This window comes from Aethina tumida, chromosome 1 (genome assembly GCF_024364675.1).
Source record: "Aethina tumida isolate Nest 87 chromosome 1, icAetTumi1.1, whole genome shotgun sequence".
NCBI classification, from domain to species: domain Eukaryota; kingdom Metazoa; phylum Arthropoda; class Insecta; order Coleoptera; family Nitidulidae; genus Aethina; species Aethina tumida.
This window is the reverse complement of record NC_065435.1, coordinates 1,602,138-1,626,929: the sequence shown is the minus strand read 5'-3', so window position 1 is coordinate 1,626,929 and position 24,792 is coordinate 1,602,138. Positions and strand designations below refer to the sequence as shown.

Sequence of the window (24,792 nt, the reverse complement as noted above, 5' to 3'; positions counted from 1 at the left end):
TAACTAAATTAACATTGTGTTGAATCAATTGTAATTTACATATAAAAATGGTTTTGATTGTTAAAATTTTGGTGGATGCGCCATATAAATTAAAATTAATTTTTCTTCATCATCATCACTTATCCAAAATTAAGATTTTTGTGGATACGAGGAATCTAAATCTAATTTTTGGTGGATGAGTTTACAGAAAATCAAATCATTTTTTTTTACTTTTATTATTAAATATTAAATTCAAAGTGACATTACAGAAAATCAAATTCTCTATCTAGTAATAATCCCGTTATTTTATACTACTTCCAATTTAAAATAAATTTTAGTGTATTTATATTCAAAACTAACCAGTAAATCAATTTTCATTAATTAATGGTTGAAATTAATATGTCCTTAGTTCCAAATTAATAATTTGGCTTAATTGTAATTTAATTTTTTGATATTCAGCTTCAATTCATGTAAATTAAAATTAATTTTACTTAACATAATATTTACATTTAATACATATTTGAAATTCATATAAAATTTGTTATTTAATTTTAATCCAGTAAATTAATAATTATAATACTATCATAATAATTTATTAAATCTTCATAAGTTAACATTTTAAATTCAAACCACATTTTATTTGACCTAGTATTTTAAATATAGAACTTCTAAATTTGTTACGTAAAACTATTCCAATTAAAATATAGATTATAATGGCTAATTTTACGTAAAAAAAGTATTTTACCATAGTAGTAAATTAATTAATATTTATTTAAAAGAAACAATTTATAAGATTAAGATTTTCGAAAATACACAGCCCATAAGCAAGTTAATTTCGTTTAAATATAAATTTCGTTAATTCTATATTAATAATAAAACGGAAACTATATTAATGTTTCTCTAAGTTCTAAATTAATAATTTGGTTGAATTAATTGCATTTTAAATATAAAACTGTTTTGATGGTTAGTTTTGGGGAATGCACAGGTTCGAATTCACGTAAATTAAAATTAATTTAATTCACATTTGAATTTCAAATTATCATTATAGCATACAAAATTAGCTATTTGATATTAATCCAATTAAGTTAATAATTATAATAGAATATAATAATATATTAAAACTTCAAAAGTTAACATTTTGTTCGAGGCAGCGATTTTAGACTTCAAATCATATTTTATTTGACCTAGAATTTTTATGTAGAACTTTCAAATTTGTTACGAACAATTCCAATTAAAAATATAATATGATTGGCTAACTTTACGTAGTGAAAAAATGTTTTAAACTATTTTTTACAAAATTGTTGGTTTTAATTATTTGATACATTCACAAATCTTAAACAAAGTTAACATTTGGGTCGATGTGCCAGTTTCAATCTATAAAAATTATATACATGTAACTTTTAATATTAATTTTGAATTCAGTATGTCAATTTTTTTATTTAACAAAAATCCAACAATGTAATAAATGATGAATTAATAATAATGTATTAAAATCTTTGAAACATTTAAAAGCATGAAACCTCAAACAATATTTCATTTGAAATATTTTAAATGTAGAATTAACAAACTTAATTTTACTACATTGGGTACATGTAATATTTCCTATTAAAACTTGTATTATTCATTAAATAAATGAATTATTATTATCTCAATTAAAATTTTTACGACAATATGAGAAACTCAGCCACATAGTCGTTTTTAAATAAATATTTTGTATATGAAATAATATCTTCATCTACCTACAATAGTAGCCATAACTGTAGCAATTTATTTAATATATTAAAAATATGTCTGCCAGTACCTAATGCGGCCTACTTAGATTAATTTATGTATATATTAAACAACAATTTGCTTTCATACATTGAAGAATAAATTTGTTTCAACATGAAAACGATTCCAAACAAAAATACAAAATTGTCATGGATTGGTTGAAAGACCAAAGCAACGTAACACATTTAATTAAACATGAAAATAATAATAATGTATAAAGAAACAATAGTAAATTAATAGTATTTTAACAGTTTCCATTAAATAATGAAGTTATTTATAACATATTTAACCTCTACTATATTAAAAGCAGTCTGCAAAGTTTAAGATTTTGAAAGAAGGACGGATTTCAACCGTGACAATTTCATTTAACCAAAAACTTTGTTAACTCTGTATTAATAATAAAAGAAAATTTAGATTAAATTAACATTTTACTAGACCCTAAATTATTAATTTAGTTGAATACAAAACGTTGATTAGTGTTTTGGTGGATGCACGGTTTCAAATCACATAATATAATATGTATTTGAAATTTAAATTCACATTTTAGTATATAAAATTCTTTTATAATATTAATTCAATTAAATTAATAATTACAATATAACAATACTTTATTTTAATATCATTAGTTTACATTTTGTTCTATTTGCCGATTTGAAGCCTCAAACAATATTCTGTTTGACCTAATATTTTAAATACAGAAGTCCTAAAGTTGTGTCGTAAAACAATTTCTATTTAAAAATTATTTTATTTGGCTCAATTTATGTATAAAAAAGTCAATTTTATATCTTAATTAATGGACAATGTTAAGTATTAAAATATAAAAATTCTAAACTATTTTTTATAAATTCATTGGCTTTAATCACTTGTTACATTTAAAACTCTTAAACAATGTTAATTTTGGTGGATGCGCCTGCAGACATTCGAAAATTTTATTATTAAATATTAAATTCAAAATGACATTAAAGAATGTCAAATTTTCTATTTAAAATTAATCTTGTAATATTATACATGAATTATGAAATATTTAGTGTCTTTCATGGAATGACATATTCAAAAGTTAATTGATATTTACGTAAGGTGTAAGATTTTGGACCATACACAGATTTAAAGTGTGATAATTTAATTTAATCGTAAACATTATTAACTCTATATTAATAATAAAAGAAAACAAATTAACGTTTCGCTGGATTTTAAATTAATAATTTAACTGAAATAATTGTAATTTAAATCTAAAACTGTTTTTGATGGTTAATGTTTTGGTGGATGCGCCGTTTTAATTCATATAAATTAAAATGAATTTTACTTAATTTAATATTTACATTTAATATATATTTCAAATTTAAATTATCATTATAGCATATAAAATTTCCTATTTAATATTAACCCAATTAAATTAATAATTATAATAGAATAATAATAATTTATTAAAACTCCATAACTTAACATTTTGTTCCATGCACCAGTTTAAAACCTCAAACAATATTTTATTTGACCTAGTATTTTAAATATAGAACTTTTAGATTTGTGTCATGTAACAATTCCAATTTAAAAAAAAAATATTTATATATTATATTTGATACGTAAATGTACAAATAGAAGTTTATGATTTTGAGTTTTAGTAAATGAGCAGTAACAAACAATATTTTATTTGTTTAAGTATTTAAAATGTAAAAATTCTAAATTATCTTTTAAAAATTTGTTACCTAAATTATTTAATGTTTAAAGTATTACCCACATGTAAAACAACTTTAGAAATGTTCATTTGCCTTAATAAAAGTGTACGTTTAAATATGCATATTATTGCCAGTTTTGAAGTACAACAATTTAGTTAGGTATTTTTTAATATTTGAAAAAAATTCAAGGATAAAAGTAGAGCAACTATAAAGTACAATAACCTTAAGTACATTTAGCCTCAATTTATTTAGTATCTAGTCGCATATCCATTATTTTTAATAAAATGAATATTTTATTTAATTTGTTGCCCTACATATGAGCGATAGTATATTTAACTTTTTGTTGGATGCGGCAGATCTTTACTATTAAAATTAAATTCAAAATGGCATTATAGGGTGTCAATTTTTTTATTTTATAATTACTCTACAATATAATAATTAATTAATGCATAATCACAGGTTACAAAAATTCAACAGTATTTTATTTAAAGAACTTGAAAATAGTAAATTTAATTATTTTTTTTAAATTTATTACATGGAATATTTCTAATTAAAAAGTTTATAATTGAATTAATTAATTAAAAGTAAACTCTTTAGTGGAACAAAAATAAACTGACGTTACTTACTTTTATAAATAAATATTTAATGCACCTTTTTAAATGGCATAACTTCCAATTGAGTTATTCATTATGATCTACTGAATTGCAAATTCAACAAACAACAAACTTATGAAGAGTTTCAAATTACCCAAGTTAACGACAACAAAGTTATGTCTCATCATTACAGACAAGCACTTACGTTACATTGTAGTTGTAATTGATGCGATGACTACAAAATATTTTGTCAAAATTAATAGAGTAAATAATTTCAATTTGAGCATACCATCGATAAATTAACATTGATAAACAATTATTGCAAACTTTTGTTTGTGAACAGTTACGTTGTTAACTGTGCCTCTTCTTGCACCGACCAAATTATTAAATAATTTGATGTGCCTTCGGCTGAAATGATGAAATGATAAAATGATAAATTAATTGAAGTCGGTTAAGTGATTTTACCAATACCTGCTGCGCTTTTGTAAAATCTAATGCATTTTAAAAATTAGATTATATATATACATACCAGTGAAATGTATCGTTGAGGCACTTAATGCCGTTGACAGCGAAGTTTTGTTTCAAACGACTGCATATACAACCACTTATGTTTAAAATCACACGGTAATTGATTAGGCGGCAGCAACAAAACGTGAAATAACTTAAATTACCATCGCAATTAATGTTTGCTTTGAGTAATGTGTACTCGGTTAAGTGATTTTACCGATAAGTAAGTACCGATACTCGAGTAATACATTTTAATTATTAGATTAAAATCCGAGAATAGTAAACTCTTGGTATTAGCAACGTTGACATTACATGCAGATTGGGCAAACATTACGAACCTGATCTATTCACCGAGTCATGTTAATCACTTTATTGATTGCGATATTGAACAATGTAACTAATTTACTTCACTCGCCGACAAACATAACGACGGCTTTAAAAAGAAGGCCGGAGCGGAAAAAAAAGGAATTCGATAACTTTTAATGGACCCACGTTTTTTTATTAAGTATTTTATTTCTCTAAATAATTTGAAAGCAGGAGATAATTCCTCTAAATCTCTCCTAAACTCGTTCTTCCCTCGCGTCCGGGTATTTTTGAACGTCTCCTAAAATATACAAAAGAATTACGGATTAAAAGATATCGAACATAATGGGGATGCCGTCTCCATTTGATAATTCTTATGATTAGATTAGGCAAAACGTAATCTGATATAAATTCCGATGTCCGACGTCGAAAACTGTGTTAAATGAAGGTTACTTAAAATTGATTAATTAACTGAAAACTGCCTACAACTATGCACCGTTTAATAAACGTTCATTTAAAAAATTAATTAAGCTTAATATAATATTTCAAAAGCACCAATTTACCACATATAGGTTTCACTGAAGTGCCCCTTTTTACGGCCAGCACAAAAAAAAATTATATAAAGGAATAAAATAAATTGGAGCCAGCAAAATTTATAGAGATACGTATACTCATAGTGAGGGATCTAATTATTTTCACCCTTTATAACAAGCCATTAAAGGTACACGAGATAATTTATTTATGTTTCATATTACATTGTTTACAATGTTACGAGTAATTTTATGTAAAATAAAGCATTTTTAAAACTAAATTGTTATTTTAACAAAGACAAGACAATTTACCTGATTATAGTCATTAGAAAAGTTAACTACAATAATAAATGGATGTTTTTGTTTACTTGCAAGGAAGTAATTCCAGTCATAAATAAATATTTTTATGCATAATAATGTATTTCCAATTGTGAATAGACCCGGAGGTATTGATAAAATAACAATCGTCCACTTACTATTATCTGTTTATTGTGTTGTTGAATTGAGCATTTTTATATACTCAATCACACAGAAAATGGAATACATAAATCCACTGGTTAAATCTGGACAAAAATTGGTTAGATTTAGAAGGTCGTTAGTCGAATCTTGTGTGTGTGTTAAATTCGTATAATACAGACACAGTTCAAGATTCATTTCACTTTTGTTGTGTTTAAAGGATTTTTCCATTTTAGTCATCTCAATGAGTTTGATAGAGGGCCAATTATTGGCTTAAAGGAGAACTTTAGTTTGTGGAAATTGACAATCGGATAAACCGGAGTCGAAGCACCGTCTGCAATTGTTGGAGAGCGTGATCTAAAGGAGGTCGTGAACGACGTGCGATAGATTTAGGAAGACGTCTGCCATATCAATTTATTGTATGACCACTCGTGCAATTGCCAACCAGTGGTATGCACAAGATGTAAAGCTTCTTACCATACAAAGTGTTTCTTGTAGAATCTAGTTTTTGCACTTCTATCTTACCTTTCCCAGTTTGTGTTTCCTCCCATATTGTATAATCGTCTAATATTTGAATGTGGAATGGAATGATGTCTTCAAGGATAGTCAGAATTTTGCTAAGCTAGACACCGAAAGGAAAGCAAGCCTAAATCTAGAATACTTCCAGAACACCTGGAGGTCTATCTTATAAGACCAATGCCAATGGGTATCTAGATCACTGATTCAACTCATTATTAATTAATTATTGAAACTAATTGAATAGATGATTTGAATTTCCCAGATTAAATAGATCTAAAGATATTTTCAATATGTTTTATTTTGACCAGTAATAACAATTGAATATTTGCAGCTTTAAGTGGTCAGTATATATTTACTTTTTATATATTTAATTGACATAAATATATAAACCATAAAACGTATTTTGTGGATTTGAACAGAATTTTTTCGGTTTATTTTAAATTTATCTCTTCTGAAGATTTTGCTACCATAATTGCAATTTTTTAAGTAGCCCAAATGTATAATGTCCCACAAAGTGTAATAATTGAAACAACTGCGCAGTAATACTAACACGTTCGTAGCGACATCTTGTAATGAGTAGCTATACTTATCAAATGAAATTTATATATGGACATTACGATTAATTTATTTTAAATATTATTGTACTAATTTAAAATTTTTATCGTTAATCACTATTTTAAATGGTGTCCTATTTCAGTGAATATACAAAGTGTTTCAAAAATAAGGTAATATATTTAAAAAGACAATCACCAGTTCATTTTAATAAAAAAAACTTCACATAAATATATATCCTAAGGGCCTTAAATAGTGAGATCCAGATGGTAAAATTTAAAACGTCCTGGATTTACGTTCATACGAAGTTTTTTCTTAAAATGAATCCGAGAATTGTTAAAACATGCTGCACATTATTATTAATCGAACTAACAGATAACAAGTTAAGCTTAATGGCTTATAAACTTCCGCCTATTTAATCTCTTTAGTGATTAATTTATTTAAATTGAACATTATCAATAAATAAAAAATCCGCGTTGAACAGTAAATAAAAACACTGATCCCGTCATCAATATTCAATCCGACACGTTTGTGCTAAAACCTAATAAATATTCTACAAGTTAAAAAGGAACTTAGTTAAGCCGTTTTGAGTTGAAACATTGTTTTTAAAAGTTAAACTTACGCCACATGATAGAGATGGAATGTAATATTAAATGTAAATAAATTCCATTAATTTTGAACGTTAAATTTCGATTGCAGAAATTATCGAACAGTGTTAATGAAATGCTTTTTTTGTGAAACAAATTACATTAAAATCTAAATATATTTTGAGGGGAAAATAGAAATCAATTTACCGTATCTATTATTAATATAATTCTGGATAATTAGATTTGAATACTAAACAATCATAATCATAACAAACCAAATTTACTATTGAACGAAACAATGTTATTATTTTATACCGTGTACATCAATTTCGATATTGTGCTTAATTAACGCAATTAAAATTTTATTGGTTGGCGTGAAAAGAATTAGCAAATATGGACCGCATTCATTTATAATTGAAACTTGGTATAATGTGCATAAATAAAAGTAATATCGTAAAACATTTAATAAATTAAGTAAATAGTTCCAATATGCATATTTTAGAGTTACATCTAGAGTCCGTTCGATACGGCACAAAACCGGAATATTGTGGCAATTGGGAAAATCCAATAGCCGATAGCCAATAATTCCATTAAAATCTCTCAATTCAAAATTAAGAATGAATTATTTAAAAACGCAGAAATCCCCCAAAAAGTCCCCAACGAAATGCATACCTCTCTTACTTGTTCGTGAGTTATAAATATAAAAATCTGATCAAAATAAACCACGATCAAAAATATCGCTTTAGTTGTTTTTTTTTTTTTTTTTTTTTGGTTTCACCACAGACCCGACAGTTCACTATCGACCATTCGTGATCAAAACAAATCGAGTGCTTCGATATCAAAGCTTGTTTATACGTAATATAGATTTTCAGGATTTGCATTTTTTATGGGTACATTAAACCGTTCGATTCAAATTAAATATGAATTTAATTATGTTAAATGTGCGTTTTAGCACCGGTATTATTCGTATTTTGTTGAATTACAAAATTTCGTCGGAACGACAATTAATACCTGTATGTTTCAGATTAAACTAATTGCGAATTAAATTAATGTGTTTTTCTCCAATTGTGTTTAGTTTATTAGATTCAATGTTCATTTTTGCGTTGCGTTTTATGCAAATTTATTTTGCGGTGCACCGACATACCACCAAAACCAAAAAGTTTAAAAATTCTCTCCCCTTTTATGAATATGTGTTGTTAACATATGTTAAATTATAAAATTGTATAATATAATATAAAATAAATGTTTTCATAAATTCAAATATTTAATATATAAAAAATAATAATATATTTTTTCATAAATTTATAAATAACTTATAAATCATTTATTTATGTTACGTTACTATTAATACATAAAAGGAGATTATTCTTAATAATTAAATCAAATTTATTAATTAACAAACAAAAAACTGGCAATTTACCAAAATTTTAAACTTCTTCCCTTTTATGAATTTATGCTGCAATTCTATCAAAGTATGAATGAAACTTTTTATAAATTTAAATATTTGATTTATAAAAAATTATCTCTAAAATAATTTAAAATATATTTTTTATAAATTTACAATAAGTTATTAAATAATTCATAAATAATTAATTTACAAATTTGTATTGTCTTCAATAAATGTTACCACTGTTAATTTAAAATATATTTTTTCATAAATTTACGAATAACTTATTAAATAATTTATAAATTATTAATTTAAACATTTATATTGTGTTCAATAAATGTCACTGTTAATACAGACAAAATACTGATTAAAAAACAGATATTATTCTAATATGTTTTTAAATTTATTCATTAACAATAAAAATTGGGGAGTCACCAAAACTTGAAAATGAATTCATGAATTTATGTTAATTAATATTAATGCTAATATGTTAAATTACAAAATTTACTTTAATTTGAATATTTGATTTATAAAAAATAAATGTCTTAAAATAATTTAAAATGTATTACTGAATGTTTTATTCATTTTATAAATGAATACATAGTTTGGCGTAACTTTAAAATATATAATTTTTTCAAAAATTAAATTATTAAACAATTTACAGCTCATTCTTTTACATTGTAGTCGATACAGACAAATCTTTATATTATAAAAACTTTTAAAATGCACAGTTTGAATTAATAATTCTTATGCACTATAACAATTAATTTTATTGATTGCAAGAACTTCTTGCCTTGCTGTTTTAATTTTAAATGTTGAGTAATGAACAAAATAACAGTGAATTATTCAAAGTTATTAGCTTGTATTTATGAAAAACAGACAAATAAAATCTAGCGTAGTAAGCTGTTAAAAGGTAGAGATTAAATTCGTGGAGCTCCATAAAATGTAATAGCAAATTAAAAACTACTAGCAATTAAAATCAATAACTGTTCATTAAAAATATTTTAATTAAAATACAATAATTTACAGACAATTCGTGCAGTTTATTAAAATATCAGCAAAATGCGTTTTTTTTTTTTATTCCCAATATATATTTTTTGAGCATTGTTGAAATAAAGTATTAACTATAAATGTTTAATATTAAAATTTAATACGTTAACTGCAAGCATCCAACTAGTAACTCTAATGGCAGGAACAATTAGTCAATTGAATTCAAGTAATTAAACCACATATGTAGAATATGTTATGAATATTTAATGTTAGACGTCCCATAGAGAACGTAACAAGCAATTTTGAACAATGAAAGGAAATTGAACAAGTACGAGTGGAATACGGTATGAAATTTGCACGTGTACACACATATACTATATATATATATTTTTGTCGTTGTTACAGCGTCGGAGAAGACGGCGAATGGAACGAGCTGGAGAGTGTTGTTACGGCGGATAATCAGACCAGCCACCAAATAAAAAATCTGCATCCGTACACCGTGTACAGTTTTCGAGTGGTGGCCGTGAACGAATTAGGCCAGAGCCAGCCGAGCATCGCGTCTTACTTCATGGTTACCCTTAGAGAAGGTGAGGGGGAATTATTGCTCTAAATTTCCATCAAAACTCGCAACGCTCTATATTCTTGAAACTTCAAATTATGGTGTGTTATTAGATGGAAGTTATATTGCATCAACTTTGTGTGATAGTAAAACTTTTAATGTTTTTATTGCCTGCTGCTTTGTTTAATATGTCGGCGCGAAAAATCATTTTCAGATATATTGAATGGCCGTGCATATTTCAAAAGCGGATTTTACGACTTTTGCATGCCTGTCGCTTTGTTTAATTGATTTTAATATTTTACCACGTTTACTGTGAAATCGTATATTAACATTTTTAACTACACCCATTGAATAATGTTAATTTTTATTTTATTTAAAATAACCGAATGCATATATTGAATATTAAATTTTGTGTTTTATTATATTCAAATATAGTAACAATTCAATAAAATTCCTATGATACTTTATATAAATATATATATAATTTTTATTATTGGAATTACTATAGCTACTGTCTGACAGATGGCAGTGTGAACGAATATTATCATATGCACATGCGTGCACCTCATTAACAAGTCGTCGGTTCTCTTTATTTAAAATCATCTTCCTTATAAGAAAATAATATAAAATTTTGATTGATATTAATTAGTAATTTATCATTATTTTCGTAAAATATTATACAATCATTGATTAGTAAGTTATTTTTTTACAATAACTGAAAAGCATTTCTAAAGGCATTACCTTGTGAAATACATTAATTTAGATATGATCCCATTAAATAGGTTCGAACATCCTATTACGATTATTAACCGATTTCACCACATTATTAATTATTAATTTGTATATACATTAGTTCAACGTGGGCAAATTATTGAATCACTATACGAGGGTCATTTTACCAAATCCCAACCAACATTCATTCAAATGTAATTGGCGTGATTGAATATATAATTAGACGGGACAGAATTCAAAAGCGAGAGCCTGAAATTAAGGAGTATTAATGACATTATGTAAACATTCTTTTAAATCAGTTTTAGGCCATGTTCCCTTTTAATTGTTTGCTGATTTATTTTACATTACTAAACCCCAAATTTGTGATCCTATTTTATTACAAACGGTCTGTTATCATAAGATTCGTATTAGTTATTTAAGTTTTGACTTTTTAATACAGATTCTTCGATAATTAATAGTTATATAGCTTTATAACATTCAAATTATTTTACATCATTAAACAAGAAGTTTGTGCTCATGTTCTGTTAGCCTACTGAATATTTTATTCGACGTTCAGAATTATAAACCAGGCCTAAGGAATGAAATGAAAATACTAAAAAGTGTTATTGCTGAATACTTTTAATTTTATAATAGATTAAAGAAAAACTTAAATCTTACTGAAATGATAAACTTAGTTTTTATAACCAATACTAAGAATTGCTTAGTACATCTTAATAGTTGTTGCAAAGGGAAAATAATTCTAAATTTCTAGATCAGATTATTCATTTGTTGAATTATTTTACATCATTAAACATTAAGTTTGTAATTATACTTTTTATGTATAATTAATAACTAAATTTATTATTTGTATTTTACATCGTCAGAATGTTCATTTGTTTATTATATATTTTATCTTATTAAACCATAAGTTTGTCATCATATTTCATTATAAATATATATTTGTGTTATTTATTTAAGTTTTAACTTAGTATCAACTTAATAATTCCTATAAATCTTAATATCATTCAGATTAGGAAATATCAAGATTCTAAAGCAAGAGAAACAGTTTAAACTAATAATTATTCTCTGTTACAGTAGAATTTCAAACTGACCTATTGAATATTTCATTCGACGTTCAGAAACATGAACCAGGACTAAGGAATAAAACAAAAAGACTATAAAGTGCTGTTGTAGAATCCTTTCGATTTTATAATAGCTAAAACATAAAATTAAATCTAATTGAAATAATAAACTTCGATTATTTAGCAAATGTTGAGAAATTTTCAGTTTATTTTAAAAATTGTTACAATAAATTATTCTAAATGTTGTTCTCAAACTTATTGTCAATTAACAACAAAAATGAATGTAAATGAATCCAAACATATTTAAACATCTATGAATATAGCTACTCATTACTAGAGGTCGCCACACATGTGTTAATGTTACTGCGCAGTTCTTTTAATTATATTCATTTAATTAAAATAATAATAATAATTAAATTAAATAAATAAATATTTTTTTCTCATTTTAAAATGAATATCTAGTTTTGCAGAGATCAATCAATTTCATGATTTATTTTACATTATCAAACAGGTCTAAAACTTGTGTTATTTATATAATTATAATATATAATTTGCTGTAAACCTTAATAACACTTAGATTAGAAAATATAATATTCTATGACAAGAGACAGTTTGAACTAATAATTATTCTCTTTCATAATAGAATTTCAAAGTGACACTGAATATTTTATTAGACGCTCAAAATGATGGGCCAGGTCTAAGAAATAAATGTTATTTATTTAAGTTTTGACTTAATATTAAGTTATTAAATTTTTTTAATATAGATCCCTCGATAATTAATAGTTAAATTCTTGAAAGGTCTCTTTCAAGTTCTTAGTAACGCTTCTCTTTTAATAAATGGGCCAACGATCACATTTCTCTATAGGTCTTTTATATTTTTGAGGCGCATTCAAGACTCCATTTCAAAAGATACGAACCAAACATGATTCGTTTGTATACTTTTGGCTGATAATCGTTAGCGTGAGTTCATACCACACATGTTTACATATTTTAAACTGGCCTTTAGGGAGCATACATTTATCTTGAAATATTGCAGCTCGGTTGCATTATGAGCAATTTATTCAAAATTACATTCTCACTGGCTCATCGTCGGTTACATAAACGCCTAAATAATAAACTTGCAGATTAAATTCTTAACTATCAGAATATTTATAAACTACCAACAAAGGGCACATGTGGTGTCGACTGATATCCAAATTAATGTAACCGACCCAGATAATGAGTCTTGGATACGGTCTATTGAATGTTGCGGTTTATTTTCGCACTACTATTTATCCGTAATTATAACTGTTCGAAAAGCTTGTCTTGTGCCAGGTTTACGCGTTCCCAAATCAATATTCCAACCGAACTTGGACCCTAATGCGATTAACGTTCCCGTTCTGGTTCCGCCTTTTTTTTTCTGGTACTAAAAGACTTAGATTTTAGCCTTTTTCTGCCCCATCCACTAAATTAATTATAATAGTCGTGAAAGCATGTTTTGAGCCAATCCTGTTTTATTTTAACAAAGTTTATCTGCCCGGAATTGTTTTTTTTTTTGCCACGAGGAAACTTAAATTCCCTCTCTCATATGCATTTCAAGTTTTGTACCTTTTGCAGAGACACGGCGATAATGTGTACTCGACAAAAAAAAAAGCCTAAAGAGCATCCTACTAAACTTTTGTCTGTGCTACTAGAGAGATAAACTTTGTTCTTCTATTAAAACTCCCTCCTCCATTATATAAAAAGTAACAAAAGAAAATCGTATAAAAAAAGTGAACCGGGAACCACTTTAATATGTGTGTTTTTTTTTAAATATCAAGGATATAGCGGAGATTTAATTTTAGTTCTGTAATTTGTAGAGAGGTTCGAAATTTATCGGCCGAAGTCCGGACAATAATCCACACATCTGAGTCCCTAAATATACTATTAGCACGTGAAATATTTTACATCGTTTTTATTCGATACAATTAATCAGGCTTAAAACCCTTTCACTGTATCCAATATTGGCTAAACGATGGCAGAAATCCGGGCAAATCTAAAAATGAAAATTTAAAGAGCCTTTAATTTGTAGTTTTTAGCATTAAAACGCTCCCCCGCCCTTATAATCGGCGTAATTAATGTAATTGCATCGATTTTCAAAGATCTTGTTGGCACAACACAAATAATTGTGCGGCATTCAAATTGTGCAAAAATTAATTTAGAGACTCCGGAGTTTTGCCGCGTATAAGAGTGAAATAAAGTTTAATCAGGGGAAAACTAAAAAACTCATAAATAACAACGGCGTAAAGCACCGCGCCCCAAAACTTTCCGAACATAATAATTTAATTTATATTAAGCATATGAATTCGGGCAATTAATGTATAAATTTTGCGTGAGATTTGAAGTGATAAAATTGTATTTAACAAAGTTTGTATCAATTCTATTAAACGACGATTAGAATCGTGGGTGAATCTGTTTTAGTATTCAACAAGCACAACTTTATATTAAATCTCGTTCAGAAGTCCCACACAAAAATTCCAAACGACACGTACACATCTACGACTCGACTATAATATACGTTGTTTGTTTACACATTTTCCAAGTTATTAACGCTAATTTGATGTGGTGTCATTCTGGGGTAATTTTCACACAAAGAGGTCAATAGTGGGAGATTAGAATAGGATTAAATTCCCATTATTGGGTATAAGTAAATTTATATGGACAAATAAGTAAAGTGCAGGTCTTCCTTAGGGAATAGTACAAACGTGTTAGGGGTGCAGCATATAATTTTCGTCTGCGACGTGGAAAAAATCAGTTAATGCATTTGTGATTCAGGTTAATTTACTAATTTATATTGAATTAAACAAACTATTGGTCTATATTATGTTTATGTGCCTGGAAAATTAATATTGATTCAGTCTATAAATATTTAAATATTGAACATGATAAAAACAAAGGGACGAATCAACTGGAAATGATTCATTTTAATAATGTTTCGTATTATTTTATTAAATTCGTCTTTCGTTATCCACTTCGATATTCATACTGTGGGGCGCATCTAAAATTATATCTGTCTATAATATTAAGTTATACAAGGCAAAATGTATACCTTAATAACATTCAGATTAGGAAATATCATAATATTCTAAGACAAGAGATAAGATACATTTTGAACTAATAATTATTCTCTGTTATAGTAGCATTTCAAAGTGACATACTGAATATTTTATTAGACGTTCAGGATCATGAACCAGATCTAAGGAACAAAATGAGAACACTATAAAGTGTTGTTGCTGCATCTTTTGATTTTATTATAGATAAAACAAAAACTACTCTAATTGAAATAATAAATTTAGCTCTTATGGCAAATTTTAAGAATTTTTCAATTCATTTTAATAGTTGGTCTTCAGTAATAAGAACAAAACTTATTGTTAATTAACAATAAAGATGGTAAATGAGAACAATAATATTTAAAATAAATTGTCACCTCCAAATCGAAGGGTCATTTGAAAATTTCTTAGCCAAAATTCTGAAGGATAATTTTTATATTTTTGAACAATCTTTAGTCTTGTTCAAATATTCTTTTGATATGAATTGATATTGCATAAATCAATAAATTAATTCATATTTTATTTGCTTAGAAAAGAAGAAAGGAGTTCGTTTACTGATTTTTTCAATTCGTCTGTATATAAGAGGAGTTGTTTTCTTGTTAGGACGGTTTCTTATTGTATTTTTAATTGAGCGAGTTGTTTTGTATTTATTAATAACATTGTAAACCATTTTTCAGGAGCATCTTATGTGTCAGCAATATTTAGACTTTAATGTTTCATGTTAATTATTATTGTTCTCTTCTCTGTAGTAAAAAGATTCCTTTTTTCTCTCTGAAAGTGAGTTATTCAATAATATAATATAGATTCTTACTATTAAGAGGATTGTTAATTTAATTTATATATATATATATATATATATATATATATATATATATATATATATATATATATACTATCAAATCAGTGACGTATGAAAGGTATAGCTACTCAGCAAAAGAGGTCGCTGTACACGTGGTAGAGTTACTGCGCAGTTGTTTTAATTATAATATAACAAATATTTCAAAATAGTAACAAGATCTTGAGCAACAAGAAACGTTGTCGTATATAAAAATAATTTTAAATATCTATATCAAAAATTGTAAGTGAGTCTGTTTATTTAAAATAAACTAATTGTTACGTTCAAATCAAAGTGACGTTTGAAAGGTATGGCTACTCATCACAAGAGGTCGCCGAGTACTTGTTAGCGTTACTGCGCAATTGTTTTAATTATAACATAATTAGTAACAATGATTTACTAAAATATTTAATAATATTTAACATTTTTATTCATTTTATAATAAATACATGGTTTTTCATAACTTTTAAACATATATTTTAACAAAATTTTCAGAACAATAACAAACAACATAAAATTGATTAACAAGTAACAGGCATTATTTATAAAAATCTTAACTTATTCAGTCTTTTAAGATTTCATTACTAATTATAACTAAATTAATTTAGCCTGAAACATTAACAAATCGAATTGTTCTAATGATAACATTATAAACAAACATGAACACATGAACAACAGAAAATTATCGATTTCTACATATAAAATAAAAGATAATCATCTTCGTTAGGCAAACTGAAATGTAAGTTTTAATAATAAATAGTTATTACAACAAATAATTAACTTACTCTGCAACTACTTACTCAGTATCAGGTGAATGATCTGAATATTGTGAATATTCATCTGAACTCGAAGTGTTGTTGATCCTAGAATTCGAAAGTTGTGGTGACATTACATAAACAATAAATAATCAAACAGATAATATGTCGAATAGTGTGAGCTCCTCTTCTGAATTATCATTATTATTGTTGTTTCTATTTTATGATTTACGAGTATAATTATCTGATAATGATTAAATCTTAAGCTTACCCATCATAACGACGTTGTAATTCAAGAAGATCATTCCTATTAAAATAACTATTACTTATATATAAAGGTTATTAATTTAGGCTAAAAATAAACTTTAGTTTACCTTTGCTCACGTAAAACATTTGTGCGATTATCTTCTTCCTCGTTGTTATTCTCATCCAGTATATCCTGTTCTTGCACTTCGACGCCAATAAACCATATGTTAAGAAACAAAAGTATAAATAACCAGACTAAGTGCAGAGATAATAATACTAAAAAAGACCGAAAATGTGATACTCCGGTATATTCGTCCGGCTCATTAATCTTAACAAAATGCGCTGGAAATAGAATTGTTATTTACAATAATAAATTGCATGATTCTACTTACATTGCATCTTGACAGTCATTTGACAGATGTGTTTTCAGCTACTTGCTTACAGGTGGAGCCAAAAGACAGTTAAATGCTTTGCCCAGGATCAATTGCAACATAAATAACTTGAGTTGCAATTGTTTAAATCAACAGTGACAAGTAGCTTTGACATACCCTCAACAAAATTGAGGCGCGCAATTTAAAATTATTTCATCTGTCACTCGTCAATGTGACCGCGAAATTTAAATTCCCAAAAAACGTCTCAGCAAAATGTGTAAGATATTTGTACGTTTTAGCTGCATATCCGGATTGTAAAGTAAAAATATAGATGTACCACTCTGACACCCTCGACGTTTATATAAAAACCAATTTATCCGGCCATGGGGAGTTGTAATGTAAAAACCACAGATGTATGTATGTATATATATTTTACAACCGGCGATTTAATACGGAAAAATTCAATTCGAAGCTGTAAATTATTCACCGTTCCGAAACATTCATTATAAATTCGTACTTTTTCCCAGTTGAATTATTTTTTATTTTTAAATCATCCTTTGTACCGTTGAGTAACTTCCAAACTTTTGACTCTTGTGTTTTAATGGAAAAGTTAAAAGGTACCCGACAGGTATACACCACTTGTCTATGAGTGTTTCATAAAAAATCAATGGGGAGAATTGTATCATGAATTAAACAATGTTTTTCAATAGGGAAGGGGTTTATATGTGGTTGAAAACGTTTTAGCAGGTAAATTGTATAAAATAATTAAATCGCCGTAAATAAATAAAGAATGTTAACACACTAGAAACTGGGGGTAAAATAAACTTTAAATGTATAAAAGCATCATTAAAGGGTTGGAAAATACTTTATATATTATTAACAAATTTATAATTCTGGTAAAACGGTTTAGCTTTTGCTTAGTGGATGCATTAATGAAATGGGCATTATTCTCTAACAGACATGTTAATTAACAATTTAATATTTTCATTTGAAGAAAGTTTTAATAGAAGTGCACTCTGGTGGTCCAACTTCATTTCTGTATGAGACAATGTGTTCATGTTACAAGTGATTGTTAATTTAATATTATATTTTTGTGCGTAATGTTTCTAATTGACTAATTTATTAAATTTGCCATTGTAATTAATCAATTATTATGTCTTAATTTTAAAATATGCTAACAAAAACGGTTACATTTCAGTTCGTAATTTGAAAAACAGTGATTGTGAAATTAATTAATGCAGATTAAAAATAAAAATACTCCACCAATATGGACACAATGAAACTATTGTATTAATACATAATTAGCTTCGTCAAAAATGTATTTTTGTGCTTGTTCATTTACTGTGTATAGGATATGAAGTATGTTTAAACATCATGTCATGTTGTAACACGTTAATTTACATAATAGCAAGTACCAATTTATGTTATGGGATTTATTACAAAGGGTAATGTTTATGAAAGTAATGAAAAAGCTTTGATTTATATATTTTTCTTATTTATTGTCAGAAAGTACAATTGGATTGTTTGGTATAGAAGCCGTAACGATCTTGATATAATAAGAGTTGAAAATTTATCCGCAACATGTTGTCGAGCAGTAAATTTTATTTAAAAATATTTTTCACGTACCTATATAAAATAAATATTGATTTATCCCACAATGTGCTATAACCTGACTGAAAACATGTTTTATTTATTTTGAGTACAAGTGAGAAACTGCCTAATGCACTAACATTTTTATTATTATTAGTTTAGACTAAGGTAACTGAAATAAGTTTCAGTCACCAAGCTTCTAACTTATCAACGATATTAATCTACCGAGTGTCTATTATATATTAAAGGGGGGTGGGGTATTATTACTCTGTTAAGAACAAAACTTAATTTGTGTTTTTAATCTTTTACACCTGCTAAATCAAATTTCATATAGATGATCAATTTTTTGCGTTATATTGGAAACACTGGAAGGGTGTCAAATTTTTCATAACTTGTATCTGGTTTATTGTAAAAAGCTACATAAAAAGATTGCACATGAAATTTAATAGCAAAACTAAAATAAGTGCCACGTAAACAGATTTTATATATTTCGTTTCCATTTGACTGGCACCTTTGTCTTGGAGCTGACAAAAAAATCTTGTTGTTCATTCTCGTATTGGAAACAATAATGTTTAATTTTTACTATTGAGTTCGTATGATTATTGTCTTGTTTTCCTGTAGACATTGACAATAAAATATTTCTATTCAAACTTGTATTAGAAACAATGTCTAGTAAAAATAAAAATCAGTTATTTAACTGATTACAATATTATTAAAAGCTTAGAGCTTTTTAAAATTTTGAAATAGTTTCTTCAAGTACTTTAAAATATTAATTTATGATAAGAATAAAATTGTTATTATTTATAAATTATAGTTAATAGTTTTTATTTTTGAGTTATAGTTATTAATACTAAAACATCTCTCCATTTACTTTAACTTTATCTACAAAATACTCTTTTTTCTTGCCTTGTTTTTATCTTGAAGTTAACAAAAAACCTTTTTATTCAAACTCGAAGTGGTTTTTTGATAGAAATAAAAAAAATGAAAAATATTCAATATTATTAAACGTTTCAAGCTTTTTAAAGTTTTTAATTACGTATGACTTTGACAGTTCATTTTTATTCGTTCTGATAGTTCATTATTTTTATTTTTTGTTCATATTTATTAATACTAAACCTTTTTCCTTTTATTCAACATTTATTTACAAAATTCTTGCTCTTCTTGCCTTCAAACTCGAATTGGTAACAATATAGAAAGAATAAAAGGTTAAAATATACAATATTATTAAAAGCTTGAAGCTTTTTACAGTTTTTAATTACATATAATATTGAATGATCAATAAAATATACAATATCATTGAAAGCTTGAAGCTTTTTAAAATATTTATATACGAATGATTCTGACAGTTAATTTTTATTAATTCTGATCATTATTTTTATTTCATATATTCATATTTATTAAGACTAAAACACCTTTTTCTTTTATTTAACATTTTTCTACAAAATTCTTGTTTTTCTTGCCTTGTTTTTCTCTATTATTATATACAATATTATGTATATTATTATACAATATTATTAAAAGCTTGAAGCTTTTTAAAGTTTTTAATTACATGTGATTCTGATAATCAATTGTTTTTATTTATAATTTTTTAATGATTAATTGTTATTCATCCTAGAATTGAAAACAATATTTTTTGGTAGAATATAAATCAATAAAATATACATTATCATCGAAAACTTTTAGCTTTTTAATATTTGTAATTACATATAATGCTGGTAGTTAATTATTTTTATTTTTGAGTCATATTTATTAATACTCTCTCTGTTTTAGTAAACATTTACCTAAAACAATTTTTGCTTCTTTTGCCTCGTTTTCCTATTTTAGTTGACAAAAAATCTTAATTGATTCTTGATTACAATATACACCTATCTGTCTTGGGGAGGAATCTACGTTTTCCACGTTTGCGTGACTAACGTAATTCAGCCCACGATTTACTTTTAGTGAATTCTTTCTTATTATTATTTCTTTGTTAACTTTCTAGGATTTATACCTCACTGTTTTATTTAATTAATAAATATGTGTCAATGAATAATAAATTGATCAAAATCAACAATATTCAACAATTCTAACTAAAAATAATTTTATGGTTGTCATAAACAATAATATTTTATAGTTAAAAGCTCTCACCAATAATAAAACTTTTGAGAAAACTAATAAAAATTATATAAAGCCCTAAACTTTTAATAATATTATAAATTTTACTTAATTGTTATTTCTATAAAAAAAAACATTTGAGTTTAAAAGAAAAATAATTTTTGTTTGCTTCAAAAGGACACAAACCATTAGGAAAAACATGTATAAAATTTATTTAGATTTGTAACTGAATTTACATTGAAGACGTAAAAATAAGAAAAAAGAAATAACATTCAGAAAGTTTCGTCATAATAAAAATGAACAGCCGAGAATATAGCAGAAATGGATGCCGGGTGCAAAGCGTCGAGTTAGTTCGGGTGTAACAATCGGTGTATAGGTATTTTGTTTGATTCCAGTTCCGACGGGGAAGCCAATAATCACCACGGCTCACAACACTTCAGCATCGGCAATCCATGTAAGCTGGAGGCCTCCACCGCCGGACACAATTCACGGCGAATTCCTCGGATACAGGATCGCCTATCGGCCAAGGGACATGGGAAACGAGGCCTTCCAAGAGGTTTACATCAGGGATCCGTCTGTTGAGGTACGTAACGTTTCACCGTTTTTAAACACCTACCCCGTTTCCCCCCAATACCAACAGTGAAACCTATTAAAATAAATTTGTTATTGCGGCTGAAACATTATTGAAAGCGTGCCTATTAGTAGTTTGGTCGTGTAAACATATAATTCGTTGTGTACTTCGGGTAATTCAAAAAGATAAATATCGTCTGGCAATTTAAATACCTTTTCAACTGGTGCATTTAACCTAACCAAATTACGTGAATAATCATCTGAATAATATTGAATTTATTTAAATGTGGCACATAAATTGCGAACATTGATAGGTAGATTTTGCACAGCTCCAATATATTTTTATTCGCGTTTCGATTTGCTTTTACACTTCCACAGTAATATATTCCTCCACACACATATATTCTTATAAAATAAGAGGTTGAACTTATAGAATACATAATAAAATCCTTATTCGGAAATAAAATTTATATTTTAAATGTTACAAAGCAGATTATGTATGTTCGATATGTGATATGAATGTCTGGAGCCCTTTTTAATAAATTATTAACCGGCAAACTCAATGTGTACTTTAAACTTGAAAATTCCTGCCACAGGTATTTTTAATACAAAAAGTAAATATCATTTTTTATTTCCACTGGTTTGTTATTTAAAACGCAACAAAACTACAACAATTAATCATTTTAAACTAATTGAAAACATATTCACAGACGAAAAAGAGTGGACTAACATAAAATAATGGGGTTCATCATATTAAACAAAAATTTCAATAATTCACAACAATACGTTTAATTTAAATAAGGTATTAAAAGTTAATTTAAATTTTATGTATATTTATTTAACATTTCAATCAACCTTTTAGTTTAATTTATTAACTTCCTATTTGTAGAGGAGAACAATCATATTGGAATTCAATTTAAATGCTTACGAATGTATGGAAACAGACCTAAAACTGAATTAACGTTTATATTTACTATAAATTAGAATAAATATTGCAAACAAGACAAATAAATATTTCAAAAATAGCAATAAACAATGACAAATATTATTAATGATTATTAAAATTTTATTCCTATAAATAATTTCAATTTAAAATTCATAAATAATACTTACAAAACAGCAAAAAAATTGTAAAAGTAATATTTCAAAAACATCAGAAAACAAAAACATGAATTTTTGTATTAATTTATTTAAAAAAATGGTGTTGATTTTAATTAACATAAAAATTTAACGTCTCCTCGATATACGAAGATTATTTTATTGTGTGTAACATTTTTTCTCCATTAGTTTTATTGTTGTCATTTTATGTTTTATATGAATTTTAAATATTTTTACTACTTATTTAAGTTTTATTTCTATTTTTAATAGTTACAACCAAATTGGAATTTTTTATTTTAATTAATGTAAAAATTTAAAATCTCTTTAAAATTAGAGATTTAGTTTAACAGAAACAGATTGACAGAAATTTGTAAAATAAAAGTAATCTTTAAAAAATAGAATAAGAATTTTCTTTAACTTGAAATATTTTTACTCAGTTTTTATTTAGTTCAAGTTTGTATTAGTTTAAATCAAAATTAATATTTTTATTAATAGGAATAATATATTTGTTCTGTTTTTATTTATATTATTTATATTTTATATTTTAAAATGGTCACGTTTCAATAAAATAGTAAATTAATATGAAAACAAAAATGAACTTAAACATTGTTTTAATAAAAAAAAAACACTAAAACATAAAGATATATGTGAAACTTGATTGTTTTATTATTAATAATTTACGAAACATAATTAATTAGTCATTATTTTATTTCAGAGTCACACAATTCAAAATTTGGAAACGTACACACAATATCTTGTCTCCCTACAAGTCGTTAATCCCGAGGGCTTTGGCCCAAACACAACGGTGCTGGTAATGACAGATGAAGGAGGTAAGTACACAAAAACATACAACATATATATTTACTTATTTATCAGAAAAGTGTGTTCAACGGATTTGGGAATATCTGTGCCAACACACTCCCCCTATATATAGTATTTCTGAATCGCCCAGAATATTCGAATGCAAAACTCGTAATATAACAGCCGAAACTAGTTTATTTTAATTTACCGTGTGTTACAGTGACAATCTTTCATTAAACACCAAACTATATTCCAACGTCGTGTCGAGCAATCACGTTGCAATCGGGACATTAAAATTTATAAGACAACAATTGACTTGTAGACAAACTAATTGGCATCGTCTCGTTCGTTATTTCGTGCGGCACATCCTTTCGCAACGGATTTACACACAAGCCCATCTCATTACGGTTCTGAAAACTTAAATGCAGTGTCTGATTTCGATAAGCTGTTATCGGGAGCCTAGTTTAGATTCGGGTTTGATAATTTTTCAAGCCGAACCGTTTCCGCGATATCGGAAAGGAGATCGAGTAAAAAGGGGCACTTCAATTTTCATAGATATTATATATTAAGTCCTTGGATACGATTTCTCAGGTTGAAATAGGATCTTTTGGTAAAATGCAAGGATTATCGTTGCCGGATCTAGTCGACTAACAAACAAGTCATGCAAGTCAATGCGGAGTTAAATAAAAATAAAAGATGCTCCCCATGTCGTAATAATTAGATGAACAAAACTCGGCTAACTGCGTTATTTCTTTGATCTACCGAACGAATACAAGGTAATGATGCGCTTCTTCTTTGTAATTGAGACATCTCAGCTCGTGCAAAGGGTTCGGTGCAGATTTAAACAAGATTTACTCCTCGGCAAAAGTGTGTCGTGCGCAAACTTACCTCACCCACCTTACCTCGTAAATATAAAATTCATATTAACAAAGTTTATTATAAATTAACCCTAATGAAACACACTTGGTGAAGTTGGTGAAATTTCAGTTACAACTCATCAAGGAGTTGGTTACGGCTCATAACTATCATTTTACCTCACGTTAGTACAGTTTACTCCGGAGAAGTTTCGGCATATTTACCGTCGTACTTCCAAAATGATAAATAAAAGTTTTGCACGAGCCACTGAAACATTTATTTACGAGTGCAACGCTGATCTGAATGCTGCA

General features: G+C 26.6%; 2 protein-coding genes across 2 annotated transcripts in view; one reads left to right on the top strand and one right to left on the bottom strand.

Moving 5' to 3' along the window:
• LOC109601308 (tyrosine-protein phosphatase 99A) overlaps positions 1–24,792 on the top strand; it is a 106,868-nt gene that overhangs the window by 29,080 nt on the left and 52,996 nt on the right. The gene's annotated exons all lie outside the window — the stretch shown is intronic.
• On the bottom strand, positions 16,774–17,542 carry LOC126265720 (uncharacterized). Its single transcript, XM_049968125.1, has 5 exons — positions 17,495–17,542; positions 17,231–17,444; positions 17,128–17,163; positions 16,887–16,964; positions 16,774–16,833 (listed from the first exon to the last, which is right to left on the bottom strand). Exons 1-4 carry the CDS (start codon positions 17,511–17,513, stop codon positions 16,898–16,900), a joined length of 336 nt encoding a protein of 111 aa, XP_049824082.1. The 5' UTR covers positions 17,514–17,542; the 3' UTR covers positions 16,774–16,833; positions 16,887–16,897.